Source organism: Carlito syrichta, unplaced genomic scaffold, assembly GCF_000164805.1.
Source record: "Carlito syrichta isolate Samal-C Ts95f unplaced genomic scaffold, Tarsius_syrichta-2.0.1 Scaffold311369, whole genome shotgun sequence".
Lineage (NCBI taxonomy): Eukaryota > Metazoa > Chordata > Mammalia > Primates > Tarsiidae > Carlito > Carlito syrichta.
Window position 1 is genome coordinate 120,412 of NW_007255465.1, and position 10,962 is coordinate 131,373.

Here is a 10,962-nt window from a genome sequence, read left to right on the forward strand (position 1 = left end):
CTCCTTGTACTGATAAAGGACTTTGGCAAAGTCTCAGGGTATAAAATAAATGTGCAAAAGACAATCACATTTCTTTACAGCAATAATAAATAAACAGAAACCCAAATAAAAAGCACAGTCCCATTCACAATAGTCACACAAAAAAACGAAATACCTTGGCATCTTCCTAACCAGAGATGTGAAAGACCTTTACAATGAAAACTACAAACACTGCTCAAAGAAATCAAAGATGACACAGACAAGTGGAAAAATATCCCATGCTCATGAATTGGAAGAATCAACATTGTGAAGATGTCCATCTTAATTACCTAAGATTACCTAAGGCAATCTACAAATTCAATGCAATACCCATCAAATTACCAGCAACATTCTTCTCAGAGCTAGAAAAAACAATACAGGAATTCATATGGAAACACAAACGACCAAGAATAGCCAGAACAATCCTCAGCAAAAAAAAAAACAAAGCAGGAGGAATCACATTACCAGACTTCAAGTTTTACTATAAAGCTACGGTCATCAAAACAGCTTGGTATTGGTACAGGAATGGCATACAGACCAATGGAATAGAATTGAGATTCCAGAAGCAAAACCTCAATTTCTCAACCAACTCATCTTCGACAAAGCCTCTACCACCTACCACTGGGGAGAGAAGAACCTATTCAGTAAATGGTGCTGGGAAAACTGGCAGACCATATGCAGAAGATTCAAACAAGACCCCTATCTATCCCCATACACAAAAATTAACTCTAAATGGATCAGAGTCCTAAGTGTAAAACCTCAAACCATAAGAACCTTAGAAAATGCAGGACATACCCTTATGGAAATTGGAACTGGCATCCAATTCCTGAACAAAACCCGAAACACACAGGCCATAAGAGATAAGATAGACAAGTGGGACCTCATTAAACTGACAAGCTTCTGTAAAGCCAAAGAAACCATCAAGAGAGCAGGGAGACAGCCCACAGACTGGGAAAAAGTATTTGCCAACTCCATGTCTGACAAAGGCCTAACATCTTGGATCTACAAGGAACTCAAATGTACTGAAAAGAAAAAAACAAACAACCCCATTATCAAGTGGGCAAAAGATATGAACAGACACTTCTCAAAAGAAGACATACAAGCGGCCAACAGACACATGAAGAAATGTTCAACCTCACTAATCATCAAGGAGATGCAAATTAAAACTACACTGAGATACCACCTAACTCCAGGCAGAATGGCAATTTTCAATAACTCAAAAAAATTACAGATGCTGGAGAGGACGTGGTGAAAAGGAAACACTTCTACACTGTTGGTGGGAGTGTAAACTAATACAGCCTCCCTGGAAAGCAGTGTGGCGATTCCTAAAAGCTCTAAATATCGACCCTCCATATGACCCTGCAATCCCCCTGCTGGGAATATACCCTGAAGAACTCAAATCACTCTATAGAAAAGATACCTGCACACATATGTTTATTGCAGCATTGTTCACAATAGCAAGAACCTGGAACCAACTATGCTGTCCATCGAAAGAGGACTGGATTAAAAAATGTGGTACATATACACAATGGAATACCATAAAAAAGAACAAAATCATGAATTTCGCAGCAATCTGGATGGAACTAGAGTTTATAATACTGAGTGATCTCTCACAGAAACAGAAATCTGAGTATCACATGTTCTCACTCATAAGTGGACCTTGAATATCTATTGTAATACTATAAGAAAAAGATTGACAGTGGTGGGAAACTATGGGGGGCAGAGAGGGGGAGGGAGGTGGGATTAATGGTAGTTAATATCTGTCTGGGGAAGGGGGCACACCCTTTATCAACAAGAGTGCCTGAATGATGCATATTTGTATACCTAACCCTTAACTGTACCCCACATTTTTAAAATAAAAAATATATTTAAAGAAAAAAACAAGAAAATGTTACTATTCTTTGGCCCTCCAGGAAGTCAACAAGCAAAATGCCTTGATCATTCCCAAAACTGTTGCCATGGTCTTTGCACTCGACTGGTCCAGTTTTATTTTAACTGGACCACTTCCATCTCTTGGTTGCCACTACTTTGATTGTGCTTTGTATTCAGCAACTTACTGGTGAAGCCATGTTTCATCTCCTATTACAAGTCTTTGAAGAAATGTTTTAGGATCTTGATTCCACTTGTTTAAAATTTCTTTTAAAAGTTCTGTTGTTGTCTGCTGCTGATCTGAGCACAACCGTTTTGATATCCATAGAGTAGAAAATTTGCTCAACTTTAATTTTTCAGTCAGAATTGTGTAAGCTGAAACAACTGAGATATATATGATATTGGCTATTGATTCTGCTGTTAAACATCCATCCTTCTCTATTAGGGCACCAATAAGATGATTTTTTTTTTTTTTTGAGTTGGAGTCTCACTCTGTTGCCCAGACTGGAGTGCAGTGGCCGCTCCCGGCCACCGCAGCCTCGACCTGCTGGGCTCCGGCGATCCTTCCACTTCAGCCTTCCAAGTAGCCGGAATTACAGGCATGCACTACCACGCCTGGCTGATTTTTTTATTTATTGTAGAGATAAGGTCTCACTGCCCAGGAGGGTCTCGAACCCGTGGGCTCAGGCAATCCACTCACCTCAGCCTCCCAAAGGTGCAGGATTACAGGCTGAGCCACTGAGCTGGCCCAGGATGATTTTTTTCCTTGCAAATCAATGTCGATGGTTTGCCACTCAGTCTTCATCTCCAACATCACCTGGTCCCTTCTTAAAATGAGTTATCCATTTTTAAATTGGTGATTTCTTTGGGGCATTGTCTCCATAAAATTTTTTTTTAAAGCATCAATGATTTTATTATTCTTTCACCTAAGCTTCACCATGGATTTGATATTTGTTATTGCTTCAATTTTAGTAGAATTCATGTTTGTCAGATAGGGGCTCTTTTCAAACTGATAATTCAATCCTTCTTGATGCTTCAATCTAGATCTGTTCAGATATGTTATGACAAGCTAATACAAGTTTATTTTGGGACAAAAAAATGTGAAGTCCATGTGTAGTTTTCTCATAATACACATTTTCCATTAACATTTTGAAGACCCCTCTCATACAGGTGAACAAGACAATCATATTTTCTGACTTTATGTGACTGACATTCTAGAGGTGAGTACAAACAAAACAGTAAGCAGTTACAACTTACGTCATCAGTGCTAAAATGTGTGAAGTACAGGGTGCTAATGGAGAACCTCAGAGGGTAATCTTGAAGACTTGTTGGATCAGGGAAAATTTTATGGAATAAATGATGTTTGAGATAAAACATGAAGAATTATTTGGAATAGAAATTAGCTGAAGGATCAGGAGAGAGCAGGAGCACAATGTCTCAGGAAACACTTTAAATAGTTGAAGTTGTATCTCAATCTTTTTGCTTAGTACTGTTCTTTTAATAAATTATTCAGAGAAATTTTCATTTTGAAATAACAATTTTTTCACTTTACCACTCAACAGGAAATATCTTCATTTTTAGTACCTTACTGGGAACTAATAGAAAGTTCCTATACAAACACCATCAAAACAGTACTCAGGCCTCTGAGAGAATACCAGTATTCTATGCTTGTTCATTTATATGACATTAGGTAAGTAAAATTTCCAAAGTCAGAATTTTATACAGTTTACAGGTGTGACATATAAGATTCATCTCATTGTCTTAATGCTTTCAGAATAAATTTCCAGGAGTTTCTAAGGCGTCCAGATCACAAACAAGATTTTGTCACTCAGTGGCAGATGGATTTCAACTCTCTGCCTGATGACCTATGGGATGATGAGGAAACAAAGGCTGAACTACACCAAAGACTGAATGTAAGAAACCCTATGATTTGTTGGAACAGAGTACCAAGAATCTCATGTCATATCCTGCAAAACCCCAACTCATTCTCCTCTTACCTTTATGAGGCTTGAGGATGAAAAAGAAACTAGTTTGAACTCTGGCTAATTTTCAAAAGTATTGACTTTTTTGCACTTTGAGTTCAGAATGAGAATACCATGACATCACTTCTGGAAAGAACATTTTTGGCCTCTCTCTTATAGATTTCTAACCTCTTTGTTAGTCCATGTAACTATGTTCATGTTTGATGTTAATCACATGCCTATTTTAAATGCAACTATATAGTTTGTTGATGGCAAGGAAAAGGGAAATGAGTGAACTACATGGAAAACCTAAAGGATTGTCTCTGTTGAATATATCTCTTGAGGGGAGGTGCTAAATACAAAGTGATACACATCTTTGTATCTCAAACGAGCAGAATGCCTGGCATTTGGTAGACAGGCAGATTTTCATAAATTCATACATAAAGTATATTACCCTGATGCTTTAGAAAAGGGACTCTGATGTACAAGAAGCCTGATTTTAACGTCTTACTCTTCATCTTTCCTTTGTAAATTGACAGACCCCTTATCGCATCAGAGGAATCCCTTGCCATTACCTTAAATATAGGTTTCTACCAATCAAATCAGATTATGATCTCAGTATTTATTTGTGCAACAAAACATTGCCAAACTCTATTTTATGCTTCATTCCATCTGCTTAAGAAGTATTTGTTGAGCATCTATCTTTGTCCCAGCACTGTTCAAAGGACTAGGGATTCAGCAGTGAACAAAAAAGTTTATAATCACATGATTATGTTTCTGTGGTTCGGAGACAGAGTAAGTAATAAATAAGTGAACATACAGTGAGTGTGTCATTGGTAGTATGAAAACAATGAAGCAGGGCCAGGGGATAGGGACGTTTGTTGTACTATTTTTGTACAGGATGGCTGTGGAAAGTCTCGCTGACAAGGGCACGTTTGAACAGACTCAGTACAGAGTGATTGAGTGAGCCATGCACGTATCTGAAAGAAGCGTGCATCAGATGCAGGGAAAGCCAGTGGGCAAAGGCAATGGAGGAGGAGGAGGACACTTGTGTGTGTGAAGAATGGCAGGGAGGTGGGTAAGGCTGGAACAGAGTGAACTGGGCAGCAGTGACTGGTGATGCGGTTAGAGAGATCAGAGAAAGTAGGTAACCAGATTATCTAAGGCTTTAAAGGTCACCATAAGAATACTGGTGTTGATCTGAGTGAGATGCAAAGACTTGAATCTGGTTTTCATAGATTCTATAGTAGAGTAAAAACAGCAGAGAGACCAGTAGGAAGGCTCATTGGTAGGCTCTTGTAATAGCAAGGGGGCATCATGCTGGCTTGAGTGTTTGGTCAGGGTACTAAAGGGCTTAACCAAGGAGGGATCAAAATATCCTAATACAACTGAAGTATTTTATCTGTTTGTAAATATTCCTCAACCAGTAATTAATATATAAGTAAATCCTAAACCTATCTTTTTCCTATCTTTTGTTTTTCCTACTTATTCACAAAACCAGGCATCTTACATACTTCTACCTAGACATCTTATGTACTTCATCTTATATACTTCTACCATCTTATATACTTATACCCTGTAATAGGTGATTGTTGGCAGAGAATGAGAAGATTTGGAAATCTCAAATATCTTATTTGGAATTTTTTTCTAAATCTAATGCACCATATGTTTGTTGTAGATAAATTAGATAATAAAAAGAAGTAAAATCTAAAAGGACAACTTCATAATCCCACTGCCAATAGCTGACTGTTAGTACCTTGGTACACATCTGTATATTTTTCCAGATTATTTTTACAAAAATGTGATAGAAAAATACAAATTGTTTTGTAACATTCTTTTTCATCATAAAACATATTTTCTTTTTTAAATAAAGATTTATCTACAATATCATTCTTATGGCTAAGAATTATGAATGAACTATCAATTTATTTAACAAATCTTTATTTTTATTTTTTTTAGTTGGAGTCTCACTCTGTCTCCCAGACTGTAGTGCAGTGGCCGCTCCCGGCCACCGCAGCCTCGACTTGCTGGGCTCCAGTGATCCTTCCATCCCAGCCTTCCAAGTAGCTATAGGCGCACGCGACCACGCCTGGCTAATTTTTTTATTTATTGTAGAGATGAGGTCTCACCAAGTTGCCCAGGCGGGTCTCGAACCCAATCTACTCACCTCAGCCTCCCAAAGGCGCTGGATTACAGGCTGAGCCACCAAGCCTGGCTAATCAAATCTTTATTTTTAGTCACCATTTTATTAAAAAGTTTTGTTCAGTGCCATTTTTTTATTATACAGTAAAATTTCATTTAGTTAAATATTGGCTATATCCTTAATTGTTTCTATAGGCAAATTTCTAAAATGAAAATAACTGAATTTAAAATGATGCTTATTTTTAAGAATTTTAAAATACATTGAAAATTTACAAGTTTCAAAATTTGAAAAATTTGCTCACTTGTACATTTCACTCCAAGTAACAGAGCAAATGCATTAAATTTTTTTGTTACTCTTTTCCAATTTAATGAGTAAAAATATGAATATCTTCTTGTAATTTAATTTTTATTTTTATTTTCCTCCTCCTGAAACCTATTTGTGATTTCTGCCCATTTTTCTCTTGGCATATGCTTTTTTTCTGACTCAGAGAGCTTCTTATATATGAGAGAAATAAACTATCAGTTGATTATATGTTAAAATATGTCCCCAGTTTGATATTTGAGGTGAATTTTAATATGAAGAAAGTTTTTAATGTTTATGTAAATTAATATATAAATGTTTTTATAGATTAGTTATGGTAATTTAAAAATACTTCACCCTGAAGCTATATATGTATAACACTATTTTTAATATTTTTACAGTTTTGTATTTTACTTTTGAATATTTAAATTACATTATCTTGATAGAGATCTCATTTTATTTTTCCTAATGATGTAAGGAGACTCTCAAAGATAGCAGCATAGACTTACATATGATATTTATATATATGTGAATATCTATCTACTTGTTTATATATGGTAGATATATTCTTGTTTTTCTTGACTTATTAAACATGAAAGAATAGAAATAAATATAACTTCAGAAAGAAGCTAGAAAATAAATATGAGAAAGGGAGAAAGGAATTCATGAGGATAAAAGTAGAAATTGACAACTTAGCAAATAAAAAACATTAAACTTAAAAGTCAATTCAGGTAATAAGGCAGAGAAACTTCTAGCAAAAATAGTGAAGGAAAAAACAACAAACTTGGAGTAGAAATGTGAAAGTATAAGAAAAAGTTCATTGTTATTAGAAAATAATATGTACAGTTCTATTTTGGAAAGTTCAATAAAGTTAATGGAGAGGTTTTGCTCTTGCATTGTCTTCCTCTTATCCATTAGGAAACTGAACCACAAACATGATGTTACTTCCAAAGGTTTTACAGAGAGTCAGTAGCAGAAAAAGAACTAGAATCAAGGTCTCCAGAGTCCTGCTGTCATGCTTCTTCCTCTGCTGTGTACCCTCCTATGTTTTAAAAATATAAAAATAGTTGATAGGCACAAGTCAGTATTTATTGAATGCCCAACAGAGATATTAAGATCGGCTCTAAAATAATGGTATATTGTTCTGATACTTAGCATATGGCACTAAAAATGGCTTGTAATTTCTTTGGTTTATGCACAACCGCCACAAGGTTACAAACCAAAATGCAAAGGTAAGAGTTCAAACACAAATTATTCCATAAACACGGTGTCACAGAAATGGAACTTACATCAAACTACCTGGGTTCGAATTCTTGGCCCTATCAAATAGGCACTATACGCAAGTCACATAATCTCTCTAGGTCTCAATTGTCTCATCAGAAACCTACCTACGAGGGACATTAGGAGGAAATCAATGTAAAACACTAAACATGATGCTCAACACATAGTACGTGTTCAGTGAATTACTATTCTTGCAAAAACTGTCAAGTTTTATTGAACCATATATGTTTCATTGATTGGATGGTTTATTTGTTTATTCATTTAGTTATTTATTTAGTCTGAGTCTCACTCTGTCACCCAGGCTGGAGTGCTCATGGTCACCGCAGCCTCGACCCGCTGGACTCAGGCAATCCTTCCACCTCAGCCTTCCAAGTAGCTGGGACTATAGGCATGAGCCACCATGCCCAGCTAATTTGTTGATTTATTGCAGAGATGAGGTCTCACCAAGTTACTCATGCTGATCTCGAACCCATGGACTCAGGCAATCCTCTCACCTCGGCCTCCCAAAGTGCTGGGATTCTAGGCGTGAGCCACTGCATCCGGCCCAGACGTTTCATTAAACAATAAATATTTTATTGCTATGAATAAAATTATCATAAAATAGTTTTCATTAATTGAGAAATTATTGTGTGCTAAACACTGTGCTAAGTGCTTTGTATATATACACATCTAAAAGGTAAGTTAGTATTATGCCCATTATACAAATGAAGTGAGGCCTAATATAGTGGTGCATATTACTCAAGACCACAGGTTTATATCTTGCCTCCACCACTTACTCATTGTGTGGTACAAGGAAAATAACTTCTTTGTGACTCAGTTTCTTCATCTGCAAAATGAAGATAATAATATAGTACCTAGCTAAGGTTGTTGTGAGGCATTACATGAGTCAATACAAGTATTGTGATTTATGTTCTGACACACATAGAAAGGACTCAGTATGTAGTAAATAAATATTGTTTTTAAAATTATATTTATGTATAAATTATTAAACATATAAATAATATATTACATTTATTTCGTTGTTCTCAGGTCCTTGAGAAAGACATTTCTAAGTTGTAAACCTGGTAAAAAGCTTTTAAAAAGATTTTCATCTCAAAAGGACAGAGAAAGGATTTACAATAACAAGTTTTCTTAAATAAATGCTCTAATAAAAGGGAGATCAAGGGCCTAGAGTCAATCAAAATTATTATACATAATATTATAAATGTATTATTATATTTCATTATTACATATTCATCATCTATTATTGTTCAGGATCTAGTAAATGGCAGACCTGGGATCTGTAAAAGACTTCTTTTTCTGAGAACTCTTCAATACAAAGCTTATTTTTAGACTATCTATTAAGCTCAGACACTTACTGGTAAAAAATATATTCCACCAGTTATATTAATTAACAAGTTTATGCCCTTGGGTTAAATACAGCTATGTGTTTCTTTCACCAACAAGACACCATTTACCCCCAAAATTCACTGAAAAGATTTTCAAAAATTTTTTGAGGAAGCCCTAAAATACATAAAACATAGCCATCCATGGATAAAATGAACTGTAATGTGAGCTGTAAGCATGAACATATAATTTGGTAAGGTCATCTTCAAAAGTGAGGGCCTGATAGAAGCAAAATAAATATGGGTTGAATGAACAAATACAATACATGAGAGTATAGGTCTAAAATTTCTTTAGGGACATTTTTAAGAGAGGTGAAGGATTTTGGTTTTATTATACTGAGATAATTTGAGCCATGATTCTAAAGCATAACCACAATGCCTACTTTCTGTTCAGGATCTGAGAGACCGCCTGTGGGATATTTGTGATGCCCGGAAGGAAGAGGCGGAGCAGGAGCGGCTTGATATCATTAATGAAAGCTGGTTACAGGACTTTCTTGGGATAATAATCAACCATTTCTTTTCCCTGATGCAGGTAAGAGCAGCTGGTCACAATGACCAGACTCCCCTTCGCAGCTATGTCATGCAACAACTCCTTTGGGAATGTAAGGGGTCTCTTCGGGGCTCATTTTTCTCATGGCATTCTGCCTGGTATGAGCTCCAACTTGCCGAGGAAGTCAGCTGAAATAAAACACTTTGGTCCAGTTCGAACAAGCATCCAAACCGGAAGCATCCCAAGCGACTACTCACCAGCTTTACTTCCAGGTGGCCCACATATATAGAGAGCAACAGTCGGATAAGTGCCTACCCCTGAGTCTACCCCATTTACTCTTCAAAACAGACACCTTACGTGACCAGCCAAAGAAAGCCCAGGAAAGCAGAAAGCATGAGCAAGATCAGACCCAGCAGGCATTGGATTCCTGAAAATAAGAAGTCTCCCAATACTGGACTGGAAAAACAGACTAATCATCAGAACAATCTGATTAACTTTTATTCTCATTCTATCAAATAAAAAAATTGCACAGGGCAAGATAAGAAGACAGATGTTGATTTAATTCTGATATTATTGCTCATAACAGAGGAGAGAACACAGACCAGGTTTGGATACCCAGTTCTGCCGAGACAAAGGGCTGTAGAATTTTTAAGAGCTGAGGGGTCCCTAGGCCATTTGCGTTTGCTAATTGGCCTTACTCAGGAAAAGTCAACTTTCCACTATATTCATTACAGGACGTAGTTTTACAACTTGGCAAGGCAGCCACTGAAGATAGGCTCCTATCCCCACACAGGAACTGGAGGTAGAGGCCCTGTCTTTCCCTGATGATTGCTCACATTACAAAGAGATGGTTATCAGATCCTTGAGAAAGAAATTCCTGAGTTGTAAAACTATTGAGAGGCTTTCAGAAAGATTTACATCTCAAAGAAACAGAGAAAGGAACAATGACAAGTTTTCTTAAATGCTCTAATAAAAGAGAAGTCAAGGGTCTGGAAAGAAAACTGTCCAGAATTTAGTCAAGCTGAGAGGAATATTAAGGCTATCTTGGTCAAGCCGTGTGTACAGAGTATTTTTTTCCTAAGATAATAGCAGTGAAGATAGAGGGTGCATTTCTAGTCTTCAATTGATTAACTTATTTGAAGAGACATTACAGGGATGAGAATATTGTCTGGAGATCCCTAGAGCTAGCACATAGTAGGTGTTCAATAAGCATGTGTTCAACAAACGACTAACGAATGCTAGTACTTCCAGCCTTCAAAGGGACAATTCATGGTGCAAGAACAGGCTGGACTACAGGATGCCCAAAATATGAATGGAAACTTAAAGAGCAAGAGCAGCCCCAAGGTGAGAGGTTTAAAGAAAGGAAAACCTACGTAGCAATGTTAGGAAACTGGATTGGAAAAAGAAGATGGAGTTAGAAAGAGTTTATCTAAAGCAGAGGATAAAGCTGGGCCAACACCAGGTCAACAGACATCCATGTGGCGTGGGTTACACACATGATTAAAGTGAGATCTC

At 36.7% G+C, this 10,962-nt stretch overlaps 1 protein-coding gene across 1 annotated transcript in view; it reads left to right on the forward strand.

The window, feature by feature from the left end:
* LOC103271176 (sperm flagellar protein 2-like) overlaps positions 1 to 10,962 on the forward strand; it is a gene marked incomplete at both ends in the record, with an annotated part of 166,843 nt that overhangs the window by 117,888 nt on the left and 37,993 nt on the right. The window contains 3 exons of the mRNA XM_008068630.2: positions 3,450 to 3,577; positions 3,662 to 3,800; positions 9,352 to 9,489. Coding sequence (XP_008066821.2) covers positions 3,450 to 3,577; positions 3,662 to 3,800; positions 9,352 to 9,489 — 405 coding nt within the window. The remainder of the gene's footprint in view (positions 1 to 3,449; positions 3,578 to 3,661; positions 3,801 to 9,351; positions 9,490 to 10,962) is intronic.